Source organism: Nycticebus coucang, chromosome 9, assembly GCF_027406575.1.
Source record: "Nycticebus coucang isolate mNycCou1 chromosome 9, mNycCou1.pri, whole genome shotgun sequence".
Taxonomy (NCBI): domain Eukaryota; kingdom Metazoa; phylum Chordata; class Mammalia; order Primates; family Lorisidae; genus Nycticebus; species Nycticebus coucang.
In genome coordinates this window covers 28,546,752-28,571,449 of record NC_069788.1, presented here as the reverse complement: position 1 = coordinate 28,571,449, position 24,698 = coordinate 28,546,752, and the positions used below count along the sequence as shown (strand labels likewise).

At 36.1% G+C, this 24,698-nt stretch overlaps 1 protein-coding gene across 3 annotated transcripts in view; it reads right to left on the bottom strand.

Annotated features, from left to right (window-relative positions):
- Nucleotides 1-835: 835 nt before the first annotated feature.
- The window catches only part of PKHD1 (PKHD1 ciliary IPT domain containing fibrocystin/polyductin), a 497,465-nt gene continuing 473,602 nt past the window's right edge, over nt 836-24,698 (bottom strand). For all 3 annotated transcript variants that reach the window (XM_053602538.1, XM_053602539.1, XM_053602540.1), the window contains 3 exons: nt 19,954-20,115; nt 13,305-13,427; nt 836-3,192 (listed from right to left, as the gene is read on the bottom strand). In XM_053602538.1, coding sequence (XP_053458513.1) covers nt 2,696-3,192; nt 13,305-13,427; nt 19,954-20,115 — 782 coding nt within the window. In that variant the 3' untranslated portion in view covers nt 836-2,695. The remainder of the gene's footprint in view (nt 3,193-13,304; nt 13,428-19,953; nt 20,116-24,698) is intronic.

Genomic DNA, 24,698 nt, shown 5'->3' with positions numbered 1-24,698 from the left:
GATATCCTGGACTGAAATTCCTTAAAGAGCAACAACCTTAATGTCTACTTATATCTCCTTCAGAACCCAATATAGTGACACAAAGAATATTGCCAACCTTCTTTCAGGGGCAGTCATAAGATTTGAGATGGTCACAAGACACTTAACTCCTGCCAACTCTTAGTAGGGTGACAAATACTTTCTCATTGACTGCAGACAGAAAGGTTTTCTGCTATACCTCCCATGGGGCTAATTCCAGGGGATCATTATTTGAAATTCAGCAATAGAAAAGTGTATTTCCTTTCTCTGTTCCACCTCAACCACAGAAAAGCCTCTTACAGCCTTTTTAGAGACTGGAAAATCCTGCTTTACATTTCAAGAAAATCTGAGAGTAACCTTTTTGAAAATTCTCATTTCTACTCTTTGCTTTTGCCATTTTATATTCTCTTGGAGTATAAGTTCTTTTAGACTCAGAGCAAAGGACACACTCAAGCTGCTTAAAGTGTCATTCAGTTTGAACAGATATAAACCCTGTATAAATTTATGAATTAGATAAAACTGCCATTACCAAATTTATCAATATAATTTGACCCATTGATCTGATCTCCATGACAGATATCTCTCCTATCACAGCTTAGAGAGGCTACTCATGAGATAATCTCTCCTCCCTTTGGTGGGGCAGCTTTATGCATTATTTTCTCCATAAAGCAGCTCTTTACTAAATGAGTTAGCTAATAATCCAGTTGACCACTTGGTTATCTCTGGTCTTTCAATACAGTTCTCTCCCAGTTGTAAATTTGACACAGCTTATAACAGAAAGAATCACCGAAAAATAAAACAGTGGTCCACAATTTATTTTCCCAACTTCAGTATTTTTACATAGTTTGCCTTAACTAAACTCTCAGGAAAGCCCATGAGAATGTCAATTTTCATGTGTGAATACTCATGAGGTGCAAACTTGGTGTGCTTACACTACTGTGGGCTCCCCAAACAGACTAAATTTAAACCATGAAATAAAATCTACTTGTAAAAAAAGAAACCAGGAAGTTGCCTTGTAGTTAAAAGGTAAGTAAGCTTTGACAGATCAGGCAGCAGGGTGTTCTCCTGTTCTCCAAAAGTCTCTACAAGATGAAGAAATGTTTTTTTATAACACAGCAGAATGAAATATAGCTGATCAGACCTTTTCTTTTTTCTTTATTTCAGATTACTATGAGGGTACAAACCATTAGACTACAATGTTTGCATTTGTTAGGTAAGGTCCCTGTTGTAGTTGTGCCCCTCACCCAGGAGGTGTGCCATATACCCTTACATTGCGTTCATTAAGTGGGAGTACACCAATTCTTCCTCCTCCTTCCTCTCAGCCCCCTCTCTTCTCCTTTAAGAATGAAATTGAGTTTTTCTCTTGTGTGGAGTATATTTGTTCTACTAGCTTCATGTTAGTATTGAATACATTGGATACTTGCTCTTCATTCTTGTGATAATTTACTAAAGAGAATGTTCTCCAACTCTATCCAGGTTAATACAAAAGATGTAAAGTCTCCACCTTTTTATGGCTGAATAGTATTCAATGGTATACAAACATATACCACAGTTTATTAATCCATTCATGGTTTGATGGGCACTTGGGTTGATTCCACATCTTGGTGATTGTAAATTGAGCTGAAATGAACAATTCAGTTCAAATTCCCTTATGAAAAAATGACCTTTTCTTCTGGGTAGACACCTAGTAATGGGATTTTGGAATCAAATGGAAGGTCTATTTTGAGTTCTTTGAGGATGCTCCATACTTCTTTCCATAGAGGCTGTATTAGTTTGCTGTTCCACCAATAGTGTAAAAGTCTTCTCTTCTCTCCACATCTGCACCAGCATCTGAAGCTTTGGGACTTTGTGATGTGGGCTATTCTTATTGGCGTTAGGTAATATCTCAGGGTGGTTTTGATTTGCATATCTCTGATGATTATGGATAATCATTTTTTCATATGTTTGTTGGCCATTTATTACCAGACCTTATCATAATCACTTCTATAAAGGAGCCCAAAGTTGGCCAGGCATGGTGGTGATGCCCATAATCCTAGCACATTATGAGACTTAGACAGAAGAATTTCTGGAGGCCAGAAGTTTGAGACCAGCTTTAGCAATATAGCAAGACGTAGTTTCTACAATTTTTTTTTTAGATTAGCTGAGCACCTGTAATTCTATCTAGTCAGGAGGCTGAATTGGGATTTTGAGGCAACAGTGCACTGTAATGCATCACTGCACTACAGCCTGGGCGACAGATGGAGACCTTGTCTTAAAAAAGAAAGAAAAAGAAAAGAAAAGAAAAAAATACCCTTGTGGATGATCATCCCAGAGAATACTTAATAACTCCTACTGGTGCACACATCAGTCTTATACTATTGTTAAGGTGGCAAATTCAAGAATATAAACTGGTAAGTTAAAAGTAAGTAGAAAATTAACAAGTGTTTGAGAACCTGTTAATCGTCTGGCATTGGACTATGATCGGACAGTGTATGGTGCCTCATGATCGCATTAATGTACACAGGTATGATTTAATAATAAAAAAAGAAAAGTAAAAACAAAAGACATTTCAGATATTCTTCTGTCCATAAGCATTTATATTATTGTTTTCACCTTCCTAAAGTTGCAAAAGAGATGCAAAATCCACACTCTCCCTTATTAGTTGTCTCTGAAGCTCAGGTCTCACCTCCCTTACTTCCTATCCAGAAATAGTTTGAGCATTCTGCCGTTCAGCCCAAATGTCCACACTAGTCCCTGAGCCCAGCTGCTCCTGGATAGTTTCTGGGTGTACTGAATGCAGGCAGAAGGCCTCAGCACCCCCACAGGTGGCATTTTTCTCTTGGGAAAGCCTTGAGCTGCCACTTTCCTTGCTCAGTGGGCTCTGTTCCGGCAGCTTCTGCCTCTCTTGTCTGAGATCTGGGCATAGCAGCAGCAGCTGACTGTGACCTGCCCGCTGGTATCTGAGCAGCTGTTCTTGGGCCTCCTTCCAGTTCCTGGTCTCCTGCTGCTTCGTCTGCCGAGCAGGAGAGCCTGGAGCACAGGTGTGCCCATGGGACATGGTGCCAGTAACACTGGGAGCAGGGACAGCAGCCACTTCGGGGACAGAGTGGCGGCTGACTTTCCTTCTGGACACCCCATTTCGTGATTGGTGGGGGAGCTGGTGGGGCTTGCCCAGCATGACCTCCATCCTCACATCTGTAAAGAAAATAAGTAGGGGAAGAATATAGATTTAACTCTCCATCAACCAATCACATATTGGCATATTTAGTATTCCTGACAAGATATTGTCAAATAAAGACTGATTTATATCAGCTTATCAATTTTCAAATATCTTTGGATATGTATTTGTCCTTCAAAAGGCACTAAAAAAGTATCCCATGCCCAATTTGTAATTCATAAAAATATTATATAATTTATTTGTATTATACAATACGAAAAAATCTAATACAAGTTTGATGATGCTTCCTAGAAAAGCACTTTTATAATATTGATAAGTCAACAAAGATTTTTCATTATAAGCACAAGTCTAAAGTCTGAAAACCACCATCAGGCTTCACCGGGGGCCCAGCTCTTACTTAGATTAAGAAATGTAAATCAGGGCGGTGCCTGTGGCTCAAAGGTGTGGGGTGCTGGCCCCATATGCCGGAGGTGGTGGGTTCAAACCTAGCCCCAGCCAAAAACTGCAAAAAAAAAAAAAGAAAGAAAGAAATGTGAACAAAAAAAAGTCTTATTTAAATCTTCAGCTTTTATGACAAATGCACAATGTAAATACCTTTGATTTTATAACAACATGAATATAAGCATATATAGAGATAACATAAATATGTGAATAAGCATCTATATATGTGTGGTGCACGTATGATTTTATAATAGTACAAAGGAAAAGGCGCATTGGATTCAAGTTGCAAAATTGGGGTTCACATTCTCTTTCTCCTGGCAACTGACTGTGTGAATTTCATCCTGTCAGACCGTTTCTGGACTTCCACTGTACAACTTTATTTTATGCTCAGGTGCTACTTAACAATTTACTAAAATGTATAATATTGCATTTTGGCAATCTTGTTTTAATTGTTTTCTTCTCTTGACCTTTCACTTGCATTTTATTTTTATAGTAAACAGAATTAAAAATAAACTCAAAAAGTCCAGGTGTGGTAGCTCACACTTAGAATCCTAACACTTTGGGAGGTCGAGGTGAGTAGCTTGAGCTCAGGAGTTGGAGACCAGCCTGAACAAGAGTGAGACCCTGTCACTACAGAAAATAGAAAAAAAGAAAAAAGTAGCTGGGCATTGTGGTAGGGGTGCCTATAGTCCCCTGTAGTTACTTGGGAGGCTGAGGCAAGAGGATCGCTCAAGCCCAAAGTATGAGATTGTTGTGAGCTATGATGACACAGCAATTTATCCAGGGTGACAGAGTGAGAATCTGTCTCAAATAAATAAATAAATAAATAAACTCAAAAGAATACAACATAGCTAAAGAGATGATCTAGGTACCCTACAATACTGCGTAGGTAAAGACAGTGATGAGGAGCTAGGAAGCACGTTCAGTTGGATATGTGTGTGGAAGTATGTTATGCATGCGGAGGTCATCCTTCACCTGCCTTGCAGTAAAAGAAAAGATTGAAACCTGCAGGGCATAGGTGGAAATATTGTCATCTACATTTACTGTCCTGGTTTTTTTCACATTTCATCACCAAATTTATCAGCCGCTCTTTTATATGCAATGTAGATGCTAATTTATTAACCCATGCAACATGCTTTTCTCTTAGTTTATTAAAAGCTGCCCTGGTTTGTGTTAAGGGACAGTAATCATGTCCATATCATACCCTTAAGAGAGAGCACTGGGGTGAAGAATATCAATTTCCTACTTCAATTTAATCTAATAATGGATGGAAATGAGGTGAGGAAGAGAGAAGGTAATAACACAGTATAAATATATGTAAAATGCTTTTGTTGTGCAGCAGTAAAATGAGATAAAGTAATCATGTTGTTCATACTATTTCCATGATGCTTTGATTAATATTATGATAAACCCAAGTTATTCGTATCTTCTCTCTTCTTTTCCAGTCATTGTTCCCAGAGTGGCTCTGCCATGATTCTCTGGCTTAGGGCTATGAGAACTTTCAGGTTACTTAGTTTTCCTATGGGACCTGCAACTCCTTCCAGAAATGTTTCTTGACAGCTCAAACTACTTTGATTTATGCCTCAATACTTGTTGACTGGAGTTTTTCATTTGACCTGTACAGCAGCTTCTATTATTGGTCACCTTTCCTTGTGTGACAGTCTCATCTTCCTCCTAAGACTCTGAGTTCCCTCAGGGAAGGAATTCTTTTTTGTGCCATCAACCTTGTCTGCTCATTATGCCCAGTCCTCTGCCACGCACCGAGCCTGGTATCATCTCCATAATTACTGCTCCCACCAGGAGGAAAAGACACAGTTTATCAAGATCAGCAAATAACTAAAGAACAAGACTAGTAAATTGTCAGGTAGAAGCAAAATTTCAAAAGGTAAAAAGGCTTTGAATTTTAATCCCTTGGTAAAACCAATAGCACTTCATATAAGAGGAATCAAACACGGCAAGTCACCTGTTCTCAATCCACTGAAGATATTGTTATCCTGTTTTTGAGAGACTTTCATTGGAAAAAATTTCCCCCTTGTTCTGCAAGTCTGCATCTATTCATAAAAGACTAACACAAGCTTAGTTTTCCTTTGCAGACCCAAAACCATTTAAAAAGCTCCCATGAATTATTTACATGGCAGCTCCAATCAGCAACATACCTGACAGACTCCCCATTGAAATGAAAGTTCACTGTGTAAAGGTGCCCAGGGAGGCTGGCTGCCTCCCACTGAGAGGTTATAGACAGAACTAAGTCAGCACACATTATATGTCAGCGCCGACATCAGAAGGAATCAAATCCTTTGATCTCGGACCTCCACAGGAAGCTTAGATCTCAGACAAATTAGATAAAAAATGAATTTATAGCAGATATGTGTCCTAAGGCATTCAGCTGAATGTTTGGGTTTTAGGGAAAGAGGGATAGTGAGTATCAAAACACATGAATTGGAATGCCTCCATTCCACCTCCGCCTTGTTGATGAGTCCCCATTAAAATGGAAAGATGGGATTTTAAATTGTCCCTCCATGCCAAATGGAGTCCCACTGACGGATTTAACAAAGTTTTAGGGAAAGTGGGGCAAAGTATGGGGAACATATGTACCTTCTCTACAGAAAGTGGGACATCCTGGTTTGGGGTCTTTGTAGGTCCACGTATAGTGAGTTATACCTTTCTTAGCTAACCTTAACCTTTCTTGACTTCCAAAACTTTCTTGAGCAACAAATATAAGCTGTGGCAGTGATTTTTAAAATTTGTGTGGGTGCTAGTCAATGGCTTCTTTTGCAATGACAATGTTAGCAATGAATCACCCCTTTCTTCCTGCCTCCCCCAACTCTGTTCATATTTTCTCAGCCCAGATCCACATGTAGCATTCAGCAATTGGGTTGTTAGCTGGATTGAGTACCGAAGGCCTGATATAATTGCCTGGATCTTTGAGGTAAAACTAGGTTGAAGTAGAGAGATGTACACATGATCAGCCAATAGAAAGAACACATGTCACCTTGGTTCCTCATTTGTTTTGCATTTATACATTTTGGAGAATGCATATGCAATAGTTAATAAATGCTATTTCCTATGTCCTGTCTAGATTGTGTGTTCCTTTAAGTGAAGAAATTATCCATTTTCTAGTAAGCAATATATGATAAATTAAGAGGCATAAAAATCAGAAAATGCTACAGAGAAGGAAAATTGTCTTTAGTCTCATATTATATCGTAGGCAATCTCCATTTTATTGTTTTGGTGATACTCTAGCAACATATATGTTTTACTAAACCTAATTTAACTCATTAAATTATTTGTAATTTACTTTGATGTGTTTTTCAAAATGTGAATATACATTAAAAAATGTTCTAAATAGTCAAATTTACTAGACTATTATAGACTATTTTCCTTTATTTTTATTTCTACTTTTTTCAGTTTACATGTCTATAAAATATCTATATTTATACCTACATATATATATAATAAAACATCTATGAGTTTATCTAACTGTGACTATTTCTACTAATGTGCCTGTCTATTCTAATAACTGAATGTCATTTTCTTAAGAAGAGAAACATAAATAATTCCCTGGTAGAGTTTCATATTTCTACCACCACAAAATGTATTTTTCTTAGAAAATTAGCTTTGTGTCATTGCTCTGTATTTTCTGATGAATGTTAGAATCATCTTATGTTATTCTAAACTATAAAAAAATTGGAAGTGCATTAAATCCATTTATTCAGGAATAGCTGAAGTCTTTACAATATTAGCCAATCTAATTAAAAACATGTTATAATTCCTTATAAATTCAAGTCTTTTTGTAGACTATTTAATGAAATATAGTTTATTTTTTAAATACATCTGATATATTTTTTAAATACATCTCTTATTAAGACTTTTTGCAACACAGCATATCCTTTGGTTATTATCATATATTTCATCATGTTTTATAACTATTTGCCATTGACTTACAAAATATTATTTAGATTGTTATTATATTTGAGTAAGTTACTCAAGTTATTTAACAATTATAGCAGTTAATGGTTGAATCTTTTAAGTTATGCTCAAAAATTACATTATCTTAAAACATATCCAACATTTCCTCTTAATTTTATCTTATGTGTGTATCTGGCTGCATTTCTTAGGATTCCAAAATATATTTTATACATTTATGATAAGAATAAGCATGTGTTCAGTCCTCACTTGAATAGGAATTCCACTAATATTTCATTATTGAGTATGATATTGGATCTTGTTTGTAAATTGCATTGGACCTCTTCATGTTATTTAATAGACATGTTCTTATTCCTGACTTTTTTAAAGTTTTCTTACGAAATAAGTGCTATATGCCATTCATGCTTTTAAAGGAGGAGATGTTCAGATATTATTTCTTATATAATTTGGACATGTTATTTCCCGTGGTTCTACTTTCCTGGGAACTTGAGACAATTTCTGATCTTCAGCTATTCTGCTCTTCCCTGCTTTCAAACAACCAAGGCTGTCCTTCTCCTCCCTTCTTCTTGTAATTCTTATGGATTTGTACTTATAAATGGTTAATGGATAATCTATTTTATTTTTCACAAAACACACCATAAACAGTCAATAGGTATCTAGGTTGCTAAAAATAAGAAATCCTTGAGGTTGATGTTCATAGTCCCACAGTGTGATAGGCCTAATAGCCAGACTCTTTCACAATTTCAGTTTTCCACTTCCAACATTGGGTGCAAAAAAAAAGTGAACAGTAGCCAAAGATCAGTGCATGGGTTGGAGAAGGTAGCACTGAGGTCGGGAGTAGTGGCTTTCCTGCAGAGACAAAGGTGGTGGCAAAGAAACTGGAAAGGAAGCTAAAGCAGCCAGCAGAAAGCATTGCCTGGAAGCAACAAGTCACATTTCTCACCATTGTTAGGATGCAAAAGACTTGCAGTCATCATCCTGTTGTTAATTTTGTGAACCTGGACAAACTTTCTACATCTTTTTTTAGAAGGAGTACAGGGTCTCTTTTTTCCAGCAGTTATAAGAATCACTAGAAGGAGGGAGTGGAAACGAGGGGGACCCACTTCATTCTTATCATCCGCATTCACTCAGTAGTAGTTATCCCACATCCTCATGGTACAAATGCTGCTGGGATTGTAACAGACACAGAATTTATACCAAAAATCTAAATAAGATGAAGGCAAACAACTGTATTACATATAAAAATTGTTAGGTGATCAAGAGGGGAATGTTACAAAAGTTGAGAAGAGAACTACTCCTCTAGATCAGAGAATTTGAAAAAGAGAATAAGTATTTAATCTGAATCAGAATGAATGGGAGACTCTGGATATGTGGATACATGAGATAAGGAAATTTTGATATCGGGAGGTCTATATTGTATATGGGGATTACTATCCTAGAGGGAAAAGAGATAAAGAATGGAGAAGTACGCAAGAAGTGTAGTTGGCTGCGCCCATACTCTGTGGGTAGGGCGCTGACTACATACACCAAGGCTGGTGGGTTTGAACCCAGCCCGGGCTAACCAAAAAACAACAATGACAACTGCAACAACAACAACAACAACAACAAATAGCCAGGCGTTGTGGTGGGCACTTGTAGTCCCAGCTATTTGGGAGGCTGAGGCAAGAGAATCACTTACGCCTAAGAATTTGAGGTTGCTGTGACCTGTGATGCCACGGCTCAAAAAAAAAAGAAGAAGTGTACTAAATAAGACTGAAATGAACACATATCTGTGAAATGGAGTGTAGAGGGGCAGGGAGGAAAAAACAGACGCAAATGGATAAAAGTTGCCAAGCAAGAGGACAAGGTGGACAAAGTTATCTTTAAGAGTCGAAGATAACTTTGAGGTGTCTATGGAAGCCTGGGGGCTATTAACCAGTTTAGGAGGGGAAAAAAAGTAGTTGGGAAAGAGGGATACAAAATTGAGCTTTGACAGGGCAAAGCAAGCTTTCATTCCTGGCATTTCTATGAACCTGAGTTTGTGCAAACTGGACAACCAAACCCTTAGCAAATGGGATTTGAAACAGCATGCTAAGATTTAGAAGTCAGAGCAGCTAATGTGTAACTTAGGCAATGATGTTTTTTCTCTCCTGTAGCATTCTCTCCCATACTTAAATTCTTAAATATACATTGTTTGTTGTGATTACATTTAGTTGCTTTTTGCCTGAAATTGTTCTCTAATTTTCCAAAAATATTATTTTTGTGTCCCAACCATATTGAAAATCCATAAAGGACAGAGGGCAAGTTATCATCTCTTTGTAAGTATATGGAAAGGTCATGATATGCTAAATAAACATCAGAAGACAAATAAGTACTTATATAATATTTATTGGAAGATAAAATCTAATTGCATTCTTTAAGTCATTGCAGCAGACTCTTACCTAAATGTTAGAAAGATGAATAATAGCTTCTGCCAGGATTTCCCATCCTGGGCATTCTTGACACTCTGAGCCTGCTGATCTTTGGTGTGGGGGAGCCTTTGTGTATTGTAAGATGTTTACACCATCCCTGATCTCTATTCCCACTCTCCAAAGTTGTGGCAATACTAATGTCTCCAGACATTACAAAATAAATGTCTTCTGGAAGTAGTGTGATCCACTGTCCCAGATTAACTGGGGCTAGGGGAATTCCTGGGGTGTGAGTCTTTCATTTTCAAAACTGAGACCATTCTAGGAAAACTAGGATGAGACTAGTCACCCACCTGGAGGACAAAAATCACTCTGCTTGAGAACCACTGGCCTGTGGGAATAGAAAATCATCTATACAATGAATTCCAAAGACCGTAAGTGCTAATATAGAGGCACACTTTTAATAATCTTTGATCCCAATAAGGAAAACACTCATTTTGATTGAGGAGGGAACTACTACAGAAAGTTTTTGAAAAAAAATTTTTACTTGACACATAAAAATTAGACATATTTATGAGACGCAAAATGATGTTTTACTACATGTATATAACCTAAAATGATCGATACTGAGTAATAAGCATATCCATCACCTCAAATGTTTATCATTTCTCTGTGTTGCAAACAATCTTAAGAAAAAATGCATCTCAGGGACTGCTTACTTACTTGTCCCTTGAAGAATTAGTATACATGGTACCAATAAGTAACTTTTTATCCCTCACCTTCCTTCCACTCTTCCCTTTTAGTCTCCAGTGTAGATAAGAATGAAATAATGTCCTTTGAGCAGGTTTAAGCGAGTGAACGCAGAGTAATCTAGTTGGCAGAAACTGTGCAAATGAATGAGCGTGAAGATGTTAGATAAGTCCCCGGGTGAGTGAGTAGTGTGATGAATGGGGTACAACCCAAAGTAAGGATGAAAACCCAAAATAAAATTAGAAATATTGGATAGAGTCAAGCCTTAGATGGCTTTAAGTCTTAAATAGTGACTTTAAAACCCCTATAATAATGTAATATGCAAAGAGGAATTTTTCTGTGCTTTTCACTGATATTAATTCCCTTCATCTGTATAACAGCCAGATGTATGGGCAGCATTATTATAGCAGGTTTACTGATGAGAAAACTAAACGGCACACAGAGATTAGTTTCCTTGCTTGAGGCCACAAAATTGGCTAACTGAGGAGTCAGATTTAAAACCACGGTCTAATTCCTGGGTTCCATGCTTTTAATTGTTGTATTCTCCTGTCTCCCCAATTGACAATGGGAATTCATCTAATCTTATAAATAGCAGAGCGATATGAGCAGACATGAATTTTAAGAGATGGTTTAGATGGCTCTGCAAGTCAAAATCCCTGGCAACAGTGAAATAGATGGGATATATACTTTATTCACTTCGTCTCTCATTGCAACTCCCTAGCGCCGTTAATGCACCCATGCAATTCGTGGTGAAAGCTGGAATATGGTGAATTTACAATTTAAATCTAGAAGCTCCCTGCCACCAGATCAATAATCTTAAGTGCTATGATAGTGCTCAGTGAGGCTAAAGTGCTGATAAAAGAGGCAGCCACTTTATCATCAAATATTGAAAGCTGAAAACACAGAGGGAAAGGAGAAATTAAAGGGCCATGGAATTAATGTAATAAGACCAAATTTTGTTAAATCTAGCAATAATTTGGGGTTTCATACCTGATAATTAAAAAAAAAAGTAGGAGAGGTTTCATTATTTGACTTTGATAGAATGTTCTTAAGATTTGGACAACACTTAAGAGATAAAGAAGCAGATCTGCTATGATTCTCCGGGGAAGATCCAGATATCACATCTTCCTTTTTTTAATATGGATGTCCTAATAAAATGTTCTCTTTGATACTCCTATCTCTTCGATCTAAACTCTTCTCCGAAACTCTGTCCCTCATCTCATTCCTGATGATTTATTAATAAGCCACCACATAAAAAATGTCCCTTAATAAAACACTCAGGCATCATGGACTGCTTAATGTAGTTAATTGAAGTGGGGCAACTGAGATTCATGGAGATGGCCATATTAGATTAGAGGAGAGATTAGCATCACTCCTGGTCTTCTCGGAAGAATGCAGCAGAATACGAAGTGCTAAAATCAGATGGCAGTCGTCAAACAACTTTCCTGAGTCAACATGAAATAATATGGACAGAGTCTGCTGGAAACAGAATCAAAATGCCCTAGATGGAGCCTGGAAATAGTTCCCACACCCTTCTCTCTGTCTCCATTCATTTCCCCACCACCCCCACCTTTTGGTGCAGGTTCAGGAGCTGGAGCATGACTGGCTAATGTACTGGAAATAAAATTTTTTTTTAATCTGTATTTCCTCCATGGGAAAAAAATACAAATAGGCAAACAAACAGATACACACATATACTCTCACATAGGCACATACACACACACAGACACACGGACATGCAAGAGCTCATTCTGCTGCTTAGGAGCAGAACAACCTTGACTGCTATTTTCTGGTTAAACAAGCACTCAGAAACAGGAGAACTGGCATTCCTTTTCAAATAGAAAACATGATCTTTGGTTCTTACTTTAAAAAAATAGAAATATTCTTCTCTTTAGAGCATATGTTTTAACATGTTTCAGAGCCATGGAAATTATATGAATATTTTTCATATATCGTCTCCATACTTGGCCAACCACGTTGTTCTCTGTCCAGTCTTTCTACCTCTGGCATTCCTAGCAGCACAAGGGCAAAGCAGTGGTTCCAGGCAAATGCTTATCTTTTCTCGTCTTGGCTCTAGTTCTAATGGCAATTTAATAATACAATAAGTAAAATCATCTGACCTATTCCATCACGTAGGTAAATAATACTTTTTGCTAAAAGCACAACTAAACAACAAAGCAGAGCTTGATAAAGCTGAGCCATTTTTTGAGGATTCTGTATTCAATCTAATTTGCATAGTTGGTATTTGGCAACTACATTCTTCTTTTTCCTCGTGTTCAATAATGTTGCCAAATTGGCAGCTTTGCAATAGCTAAGGGAAAGATTACATGCTTATACTCTGGTTTCCCCCCTTTCTCTATGTAATAAACTCAAATGTTAAACTAATAATTTTCCACTAAGAAAAAATATATAAATGTCAGTTCAAATAACTGGCAAATGGCTTAGTGAATCAGCTAGGGTCCTGTGTTCCTGTGCTGCCGTATAATTGATATGAGAAAAAATAGCAAAGACTAAAGAAGGAGAGAGAAACTATATTGCTTCTGAAACTGCCAGCCAGGGGCAGAGGGAGGCCCATTGCACCTGGGGCTCTCTTCCGTGGGCATCATCTCACCATCCCCACTCACCTTCTCTCACCACAGCCTCTTCTTTTTCAGTCCCTACTTGGGATCCTCTGCGTTTGGACGTGATGTGGATATGATCCTTTTGATCATTAGTCTGGGAGTCAGAAATCTCTTCAGGTTTTGTTTCTGTGTTAACGAGAACAAAAGAGGTTTCTTTGTTTTTTTTCAGAAAAAAAAATTTTTTCATTTGTAAGTGGGGTCTAAGCATTAAGGTGTGTCCCTTGTATGCCCCTCCCCCACAATTGCCATATAAATACAGTAGAATGCATATAATATATTCCAAGTTTAAGAAATAATGACATGGAATCCCATCTACCTTCCACCAAATTTATAGTTTAAAATTATTGTTCTACAGAGCAGCAGCCACATGTGACTACTGAACACTTAAAATGTGACTAGTGCCAGTTGAAATGGACTGTAGGTATAATATACGCACCTGATTTTGAAAAATGTAAAATAGCTATTGTTTTTATATTCATTGAATGTTGAAATAATATTTTTGATATATAGCTGTAGAATATTACATATATATCCTGCATTTGTGGCTCATGTTATATTCTTATTGGACAGAGAAGATTAGTCAGTAACAGACTTTAATTAATGCTTTTTTAACCCTTTGTTCTAAAATAATTATTGATTCACAGGAAGCTACCAAGAAACGGCCCTTTCTTCCAGCCTCCTCTGTTGTGAATAACATGTGTAAGAATAGTATGATTATCAAAACATTGAAGTTGAGATTGGTACAATTCACAGAACTCAAGCAGATGTGTACTTTTGATTAAAAACTTTCTATCTTCAACACACCTCTAGCGGAAGAGATTACTTCATCTCCCATTCATTTACTCAATGTATGTATTAATCAAAAATATGTTTACATGTCAGACACTGTTCTAAGCACTGGGAAGATAGTGGTAAAAAAGATTTGGACCTTGCCCTCATACAGCTTTTGTTCTAGTTTAAATGGCAGATGATAAATAAATTTAATGTATACTATGAAATAATGAAAGAAAATAGTTAAGGGGGAGGAAGCAGATATTTTTGCACAGGTGTGAAAAATGGTTTGTTTTGGTTTGTTTTACTGTGATTTTATCTCAGAGTGTATCCTCCCTTCAGGATAAAATCACAGTAAAACAAAACAAATCCAAAAGACCAATAACAGGAAGATGGAAAAGCCTATTTCACTTAAGAAAGGGGAGGGGGAGGGATGGGGAGAGGATGGGAGGGATAGCAGAGGGACCACAACTATGGAGCACATTGCAAGTACAAGTTGGATCTATCATGTGTAGAACACTAATGTCCTAATGTTATAATAGGATAAATGAGGCGAAAGCTATATTGATTAGTATAATGTAAACACTATAATTTGTACAAATAATCAACACACTGAAATTGCCATAAGTGTATTTATGATCTATGTGCACAAGACTTCATAAAAAAATAAATCAAAGAAAAAAGAATGTCTTTGATGGAGAGGAAAAAGAATTAATTTCATCAAACATTTATATCACAATTTTTTCAAGAAAAATCAATTTTGCTATTGAGCTGAACTACATGCTTTGAGCTGAACTACATGCTTTCTTCATGCAATATGTTTATTTTTTTCTTGAAAAAATGAGAGATAAATTGTGGCTATTCAAACTCTGTTATTTGGCCTTTTTTAAATAAATAAAGTGAGCTTTTAAAAAAGAAACAAGCTATGGTATTTGTTTCATTAACAAAATTCAAGCTTTCATAGGAAACAGAATTCTGGAAAACATATGTCAACTACCATGAACTTCACATAATTTTTATTCTTAAAGATTTGCATTGATATTAACTAATTCTAATTTTTGCATTGTAGAATGAAATATGTCAACATTTAAACGATCTAAATAATTCAATGAAATAACATTTTCTAAATGGTAGAAGTATAATGTTTTAAAATCATGCATCAGGAAAAGCTTCATTCAAAATATAAGACAAGAGGATTTTCATGTAACTAAGTACATAATGGACATTGAGATGGAACTATAAGTAAGGCTTCTTGTCAAATTTGGGTGCAGTATCAAACCAGAACATCCACAATTATCTAAAAATGCACACTTTATGGGGGCAAGACAAGACTGCAAGAGGGACTTTACCTAACAATTGCAATCAGTGTAACCTGGCTTATTGTACCCTCAATGAATTCCCAACAATTAAAAAAAAAAATAAAAAATACCCTTTCCTCTTCTACTATATATTTGCATGAGGCTAGAGTTTCTTCATATACTTTATTTAAAAGAATACATTTGCCAGTCATGGTGACTCACACCCTAACCAGGAAAAAAAGAGTAAAATCTCTAATTTCATTAATCAGAAATGGTAACAATGAAATAACAACAGACACCTCAGAAATTCAAAAAATCCTTAATGAATACTACAAGAAACTCTACTCTCAGAAATATGAAAATCTGAAAGAAATAGACCAATACCTGGAAGTATACCACCTACCAAGACTGAGCCAGAATGAAGTGGAAATGTTGAACAGGCCTATATCAAGTCCTGAAATAGCATCAACTATACAAAATCTCCCTAAAAAGAAAAGCCCAGGACAAGATGGCTTTACATCAGAATTCTACCAAACCTTTAAAGAAGAACTAGTACCTATATTACTAAACCTCTTCCAAAAAATAGAAAAACAAGGCATATTACCCAACACACTCTACAAAGCAAACATCACCTTGATCCCAAAACCAGGGAAAGACCCAACAAGAAAAGAAAATTATAGAACAATATCACTAAAGAATATTGATGCTAAAATACTCAATAAGATCCTAACAAACAGAATCCAACAACACATCAAAAAAATCATACACCACTACCAAGTGGGATTTATCCCAGGGTCTCAAGGCTGGTTCAATATATGTAAATCTATAAATGTAATTCAGCACATAAACAAACTAAAAAATAAGGACCATATGATTCTCTCAATTGATGCAGAAAAAGCTTTTGATAATATCCAGCATCCCTTCATGATCAGAGCACTTAAGAAAATTGGTATAGAAGGGACATTTCTTAAACTAATAGAGGCCATCTACAGCAAAACCACAGCCAATATCGTTTTAAATGGAGTTAAATTGAAATCATTTCCACTTAGATCAGGAACCAGGCAAGGTTGCCCATTGTTGCCATTGCTCTTTAACATTGTAATGGAAGTTTTAGCCATTGCAATTAGGGAAGAAAAGGTGATCAAGGGTATCCGTGTAGGGTCAGAAGAGATCAAACTTTCACTCTTCACAGATGATATGATCGTATATCTGGAAAACACTAGGGATTCTACTACAAAACTTTTAGAAGTGATCAAGGAATACAGCAGTGTCTCAGGCTACAAAATCAACACCCATAAATCTGTAGCCTTTATATATACCAACAATAACCAAGCCGAAATAACAGTCAAGGACTCTATTCCTTTCACAATAGTGCCAAAGAAGATGAAATATTTGGGAGAATACTTAACAAAAGACGTGAAAGAAAGAACAAAGTTCTACATGGAGAACTATGAAACTTCAAGAAAAGAAATAGTTGAAAATGTTAACAAATGGAAAAACATACCATGCTCATGGCTGGGAAGAATCAACATTGTTAAAATGTCCATACTACCCAAAGCAATATACAATTTTAATGCAATCCCTATGAAAGCTCCACTGTCATACTTTAAAGATCTTGAAAAAAAATAATACTTCATTTTATATGGAATCAGAAAAAAACTCAAATAGCCAAAACATTACTCAGCAATAAAAACACAGCAGGAGGAATCACGCTACCAGACCTGAGACTGTACTATAAATCCATAGTGATCAAAACAGCATGGTATTGGCACAAAAACAGAGAAGTAGATGTCTGGAACAGAATAGAGAACCAAGAGATGAATCCAGCTACTTAACGTTATTTGATCTTTGACAAGTCAATTAAAAACATTCAGTGGTTAAAAGATTCCCTATTTAACAAATGGTGCTGGGTGAACTCGCTGGCAACCTGTAGATTGAAACTGGATGCACACCTTTCACCATTAACTAAGATAGACTCTTACTGGATAAAAGATTTAAACTTAAGACATGAAACTATATTGAAGAAAGTACAGGGAAAACTCTTGAAGGAACCGGCCTGGGTGAATATTTTATGAGGAGGACTCCCCAGGGAATTGAAACAGTATCAAAAATACACTACTGGGACCTGATCAAACTAAAAAGCTTCTGCACAGCCAAGAACATAGTAAGTAAAGCAACCAAACAGCCCTCAGAATGGAAGAAAATATTTGCAGGTTATACCTCCAATAAAGGTCTAATAACCAGAATCCACAGAGAGCTCAAACGTATTAGCAAGAAAAGAACATGTGATCCCATCTCAGGGTGGGCAGGGGACTTGAAGAGAAACTTCTCTAAAGAAGACAGACGCACAATGTACAAACACATGAAAAAAAAGCTCATCATCCTTAATCATCAGATAAATGCAAATCAAAACTACTTTGAGATATCACCTAACCCCAGTAAGAGTAGCCCACATAACAAAATCCCCAAACCAGAGATGTTGGCATGGATGTGAAGAAAAGGGCACACTTATGCACACTAATATGTTCCTTCTGGAAGGACGTTTGGAGAACACTTAGAGACCTAAAAATAGACCTGCCTTTTGAGCCTATAATTCCTTTACTAGGTTTATACCCAGAAGACCAAAAATCACAATATAATGAAGACATCTGTACCAGAATGTTTATTGCAGCCCAACTCATAGTCGCTAAGTCATGGAAGAAGCCCAAGTGCCCATCGACCCATGAATGGACTAGCAAATTGTGGTACATGTATAACATGGAATACCATGCAGCCTTAAAGAAAGATGGAGACTTTACCTCTTTCATGTTTACATGGATGGAGCTGGAACATATTCTTCTTAGCAAAGTATCTCAGGAATGAAAGAAAAAGTATCCAATGTACTCAGCCCTACTATGAAGCTAAATTATAGCTTTCACATGAAGGCTATAACCCAACTATAGCACAAGACTATGAGGAAAGGGCCAAAGAAGGGGAAGGGAGTGGGGAGGTTAGGGTGGAGGGAGGGTAATGGGTGGGGCCACACCTACAGTGCATGTTAGAATGGGAACAGGCAAAACTTACTAAATGCAGAATACAAATGTCTACATACAATAACTAAGAAAATGCCATGAAGGCTACGTTGAACAATCTGACGAGAATATTTCAGATTGTATATGAAACCAGCACATTGTACCCCTTGATTGCACTAATGTACACAGCTATGATTTAACAATAAAAAAAAAAAAAAGACCAGCCTGCATAAGAAAGAAATCCCATCACTACTAAAAATAGAAAAACTAGCCAGGTATAGTGGTATAGTAGTCCTGTAGTCCCAGTTAATCAGGAGGCTGAGGCAAGAGGATTGCTCAAGCCCAAGAAGTTGAGGTTATTATGAGCTAGGACTCCATGGCACTCTATCCAGAGCGACAGAGTAAGACTCTGTCTCAAAGACAAAGCAAATAAACAAACAAACAAAAATACATTTCAACAGGTTGAATCTAGAAATTGCTAAGAGAACTAACTGCCTGAGTTTTGTAAAAATGCCACCCTTTTTACTATATATTTTTGAAAACACATTTTAAAATAAAAATGCCATATTTACATGTAATGTTACATTATTGTTATTTTAAAATAAATTAATAAGTGCATTTAAAAACATTTTGTTTAAACTTCTAACTTGAAGTGGGTCTCTAGTGCAGCATCCCTTCCGGCAATTCACCGCAGCAGGACCCTCCTACTTCCTCTTTCTCTTCTTTATTTTCACTCTTTCTCTTTGCCTCTCCTCATTTTGCCTCTTCTTATAGTCACTCTTGCTTATAAATTTGGCTTTGTAGGAAATCCTAGTAACACAAGTGTTTCTTCCATTCATTTGATGGTCTGACCCAGGGAAGGGGTATGAATGGATAAGGAATTTCCCAATGCTTAATCTGCCTCCCTCTCTCCTGCACAGGAAAGACGAAGTAGAAAGGAAGAAAGACGCCTCATTCACAAAACTTCTTTTCCTTAGTGAATCCGTGTCTCCAGACCCGAAAAAAAAATTATATTTTGCTTCTGGGAAAATTTTTAATATACTTAACTTCTATGCTTTAGAGAAAACAACACAAAGTACCTTTTCCCTCTTTTAAAAGAGAAGAGGCTATTTTCCCTTGATTCTCCAATTCACCTTTTGGAAGGTCACCTGACAGTGAAGCATAGCACTTCATAGAATGGGATTTGGAGCCAAACTGCCCAGCTTCCTTGTGGTTGTGAGACCTTTGTGTGTCTTATTCTCCACACCATAATGTAGGCACAATATTTAGTATTCACTTCATTGGATTGTTGTGGATATTAAATAAATTAATTTATCTAGAGTATTTGGAATCTGGTCCAGAGTGAGCATTCTGTAAATATGAGTTTTTATTAGTATTGAAATTATTACTTAAGATTCAGCAATCCTTTTTTCTACTGCATTAATTGAACAATTTGGTGTCATGTAGTTTTTTATGTTGTAGAAAGCTTATAAAATTTGGCCTTGGGGGAAGAAAAAGAATCATTAATATGTCACACATGTTGATAATATTTTTTTCCAGAAATTTTCATTCCAAAAAAAAAAAATCATGTACTTCTATAGCTTTTGTTTTTCTTAAACCAACAGCACACCAGACAGCTCAGAGCCAGCCACGAGACCACGGAGCTCACAGAAACAGCCAGGATGATGGTCAACTTCTCCCTTCTAGTCACAGGCAAGACAGCAAATGACCTGGATCGAGCTGTAAAATTGGCTCCTGTTTAAAAAATGTTTCAATAACATATTAATAATGTGGTAGTATAATAAAAAATATTGTGAAAAAGATATGCTTATTACAGTACATGGCACATTTATTTACTGAATTTAAGGATTAAATAAAGGAATTAGTAATAAATCTGAAGAACTGCAAGATTCCAATAACAATACATAATAGGTCTTCCCAATTCTGTCCATTATTGATAGGGTATTCTTCCAATTCTCTCCTTTAGTTCTTACCAATGCACAATTTTAGCTTCATCAACTCTTATCTTTCACTAACTAAAACAAAAATGTTCTTGGTTTTTAGATGTGTGAAGCTATTCTCTCTGACACATGTATCTACTCAAGATATGCCAAATAACACATCAAAACAAAGGCAACAGGATCCTGCTATAGCACCAAGACACTTTTTAATTTCCAGGGGAATTTTTTTATCTAGAAAACTAGAAATAAGGTCATGGTAGATGGAACTAAACTGGCTACCGATGATGGGCTAAAGTGGGGTCCTCTTGTTGAAAGGGCACATCTAAGAATTCATCTGGAACCCCTCCATCTTTTATAGGCTGACAGTTTTAGTTTTCATACCATATTATTTATGAAACAAAGCATAAAATAATCTAAAAAGAAACTTACCTATTTATACAAAGCCCCTCACACGAATGCTGATAGTAGTTCTATTCAAAGTTACTAAAACATAGGAACAATGCAAATTGTTCTTCAACGGAAGAATGAATAAAAGAACTACAATAGAATACAACTCAGCCAAAAAAGAAAATGAATATAGAGAGAAGAAACAAACTTTTGACAATCTGTAACAACTGGGATGGATATCAAAGGCATTATGCTGAATAACTGAAGCTTAGACCTAAATAGGATCCCATCTATATGACACATTCCAGTAAAGAAAAAACTACAAAGATAAAGAACAGATAAATGACTGCCAGGGATTAATGGTGAAGAAAGGAAAGTATATAAGGACAGACTTTTGGAATATTGGAAAGATCTGTATCCTGATTATTTGGTAGTTACATGAATCTATACATGTATTTAAATTAATAAAACTATCTGCAAAAAATATTTTATCCCATATTAATTTAAAGATAAAAATGTTTACAACTTATCTATAATTTAAATGGAGATTAATATATTCATTATCTTAATTATGTGATTTCATGGGAGTAGATATTCATCACAATTTACCATGATATGCTTTAAATACATGCAATTTGTTTTGTGTCCATTGTAACTCAACAAACAAACAAACAAAAAAATTGTTTTAAAGCCCCTTACATGTGAACACTAGTTATTGCCAGCAATTTTAAAGTAGCTCTTCAAATCAAGTGAACTCCAAACTTTTGCTTTCATCTGAATAATTAAGGTAAAAGCAAAGTTTTTATTTTCTATCCTCAAAGAAATATTTTTTATTGTTGGGTTTTTTGGGGTTTTTTTTTTTGTTTTGTTTGTTTGTTTTTAGCTGTACTTTCCTTTGGTGGATCCCTCAACTTGATTGAAAGTCACAGTCAGATATTCAATCTCTTGACTTCTGGCTGACTCAGTCCCAGAGCTACCACAACAAAAATAGCTAGAAATGGGTCTTCTCTGTGTACAACTTATACCTGCACCACATTAGACTTGTTATCAATTGATTGTTTTTTTGTGGGCATCTGAATAAGCTCAATCAGGCCCAGAGATGGGTGAGTGGATTTTACTGAGGATTCACAGAAGTAAAGCCAAAATTCCTTATTATTTTTTTTTTATTCATTTTCCAGTGATTGGTCAGTGATTGCTTACTTTGTTAAATGGGTCAATTACTGTGCCGCTTATACTTAAGATATGTACAAGCTAGTAAACAAAATCTACATGTTTGTAAAACAAATCAGAACTTGACACATGCCACCAAAATAATGCAAATCAATTGCTTTGGAAGGTTGTTTTCTATTGATGTAATCAGGTAAAGCATCCCAGAGGAGGGAGTACCCCAAGGGGGTTGAAACCTGAGAAAATAAGTGAATAAAGACAGAAAGAAAGAAAGCAATTGGTATTTAGGAAATTCATGCTTAGAAATACTGGGAATTAATGAAGGAAAGCATTTGAGAAAAATTGTGGTGGACATTAAATATCAAGCGATAGGCTCTTGATGACATTCTGAAGGCATGAGGTGTCATAGAATGGAAAATTCTAAGTGACAAAGTTGTATGAGGCACCTGGGATATAGAAGATGAGTCCATCAAAGTGTGCAAACACAAACAATGGCAGAGAAGCTAACATCAGGGAGACCAGTTTAGAAGGCTAGAGTGGTAAGCTAAATCCTGGGGTGGAGACTGCTGGCTTTCAAATATTTCAGCAGCAGAATATTTTTTAAAATGCAATCTTAAAATAATCTCAGCATACTCACTTATTCATAAAAAATATATTTATTTATGCCTATGATGTACCAGGCATTTCTACACCCTGAGAATATAATGTAAAACTAAGCAGAACCCTTGTCCCTTGTGGAACTTAAGAGGACTGAGCACAGAGGCAGTAGAAAAACAAGTAAATATATCGATTCTATAACACCAGGGAGTGATAAGGCATGAAGAAAACTAGAGTGAGGTTACATGATAGAGTGACTGGAGGTGGGGCAGGATTGGGGATGATGAGGACTGAGTGACCCAGAGGAAGCCTCTCTGAGAAGATGACATTTGAGAAGAAACCTGAATGTGTTGATAGTGAGCCTTGTGAATTTCTAGAGTAAGAGTATTCCAGGTAAGGAAATGGCAATTTCAAGTAGGATTTCTCTGGTTAAGTCTCTTTGTGTGTGTTAGGGGTTAGGGGTGTCAGGTTATATCTGGTGCCCTTAACCTCTTCTCAACCCAGTTGGCCCTGAGGGCCTCCCACAGCCCAAAGAAATAGTCAGAAAAACCACAACCCCATGGAAATCATAGTGAAAGTGGAAAGGTTAGGTAGGAGTCAGTACTACAACCCTTCAGAAACCTTATCTTTCTTAAGTCTCAGGAAGCTCAGAAGTGATAAATGTGCCGGATTCATTCTTTAAGACTTATGAGGATTCCATACACACTAGTTAGATCTATTCAACTTCTCCATTAGTCAATTTTTTTCTTATGATAGCAATAATAATTTATTCCTCTTTTTAAGATACTGAGGAGATTTTTCTGCTTGATTCATGAATGAATGAAAGAACAACATGAATCAATGTTGGATAAACCTATTATGTTGATGCCTGTTACAAATAAGACATTGCATTCATTGGTCTAACTGTGTGAAGAAAGGCTGTCTTCTCAAACACTCTTTTTTTTAATTAAATCATAGCTGTGTACATTAATACAATCATGGGGTACAATGTGCTGGTTTTTTGAACTTGAAATGTTATACTTAGAAACCGGGAGTGACTATGAGGCTGTGTACCACTCAACATCATGATGTCAATGAAGAGTCATAGAATTTCAGGTCTTAAATGTTTTCTTTTCCTTTTATTGTCCATCTATTGTCTTCTAATTTAAATTTTTATAAATATCATTCTGAAAAATCCTTACCCGATAGACATGGTATTAAAAATTGTGAAGACTGATTTAGGGAAAAACCTTCAAGACGATTATTCAGTGAGTCTACATTATGAGTTAAAAGTAGAAACTAAAATAAGTAATAGTCTACTAGACATGAACACCAAGGTCAGGTTGAAATCATAAGTATTACTGAGAAGTATTACTGAGAAGTTTCTATCTACAAAACTCAGTTACATTTGGTTTTGCAACCTATTTCTTAAAATAACCTCGATAATGTATCATATTATTACAAGTTAACCGCCAAAAAACTTAAAGAACAAAAGTCTTTTAAATGTCAGGCAAATAAGACAAAAGACCCACTCCTGCCTGTCTTTCACTTTAAAACTAACCTATTCAAAAAGTCAAGTGTAAGTCAAAATCCCTGGAAATCCCCTGATCAGTAACATTGAACTTGTTTTTCCATGAAATGGTACTTACATTAGGACATTTTCATAAGTATTAAAGGATATCTACCCTATGAAATTAATACTTAAACTATATCCTGGCCTCAGAAGTGAGCCATTTGTTAAGAAAAATGATACAAAACTTAAGGAGAAAAAATTATTGCAGCTCTTATCAATGTCATACTGGAACTTTTTCCAATAGGCCCATCGAAGGTTTACCAATTTCTCTAAAACATACATTTGTTCAACTTAGTATTTATTACTAATTTGGACCAATATTTGTTAATCTGTAAAAGATTAATAAACTGCAAATAATTTTTGTCCAGAAAAGATGCAAATGATATTGGTAGACCATCACAGGTTACGGTTTTAATGCCCTGTATCCAATTTAGCAAACTTATTTTAGCATTTCTTTCCTAGCTATATGATTATTATCTGTCAAATGCTCTGAAAACCTGTTTTGTCATCCACCTGGTTCCCTCATCAGTGAGTTGAATGACTCCTTAACAAGTGCTCATTATATATTTTTAGGAAAGTCATATTTAATACTTCAAGAAGAACTGAGTCATATATGCAATTTACACTACCTTGTAATTCTAAAGTATACGATTATTAATGGGTATTTGTCACCA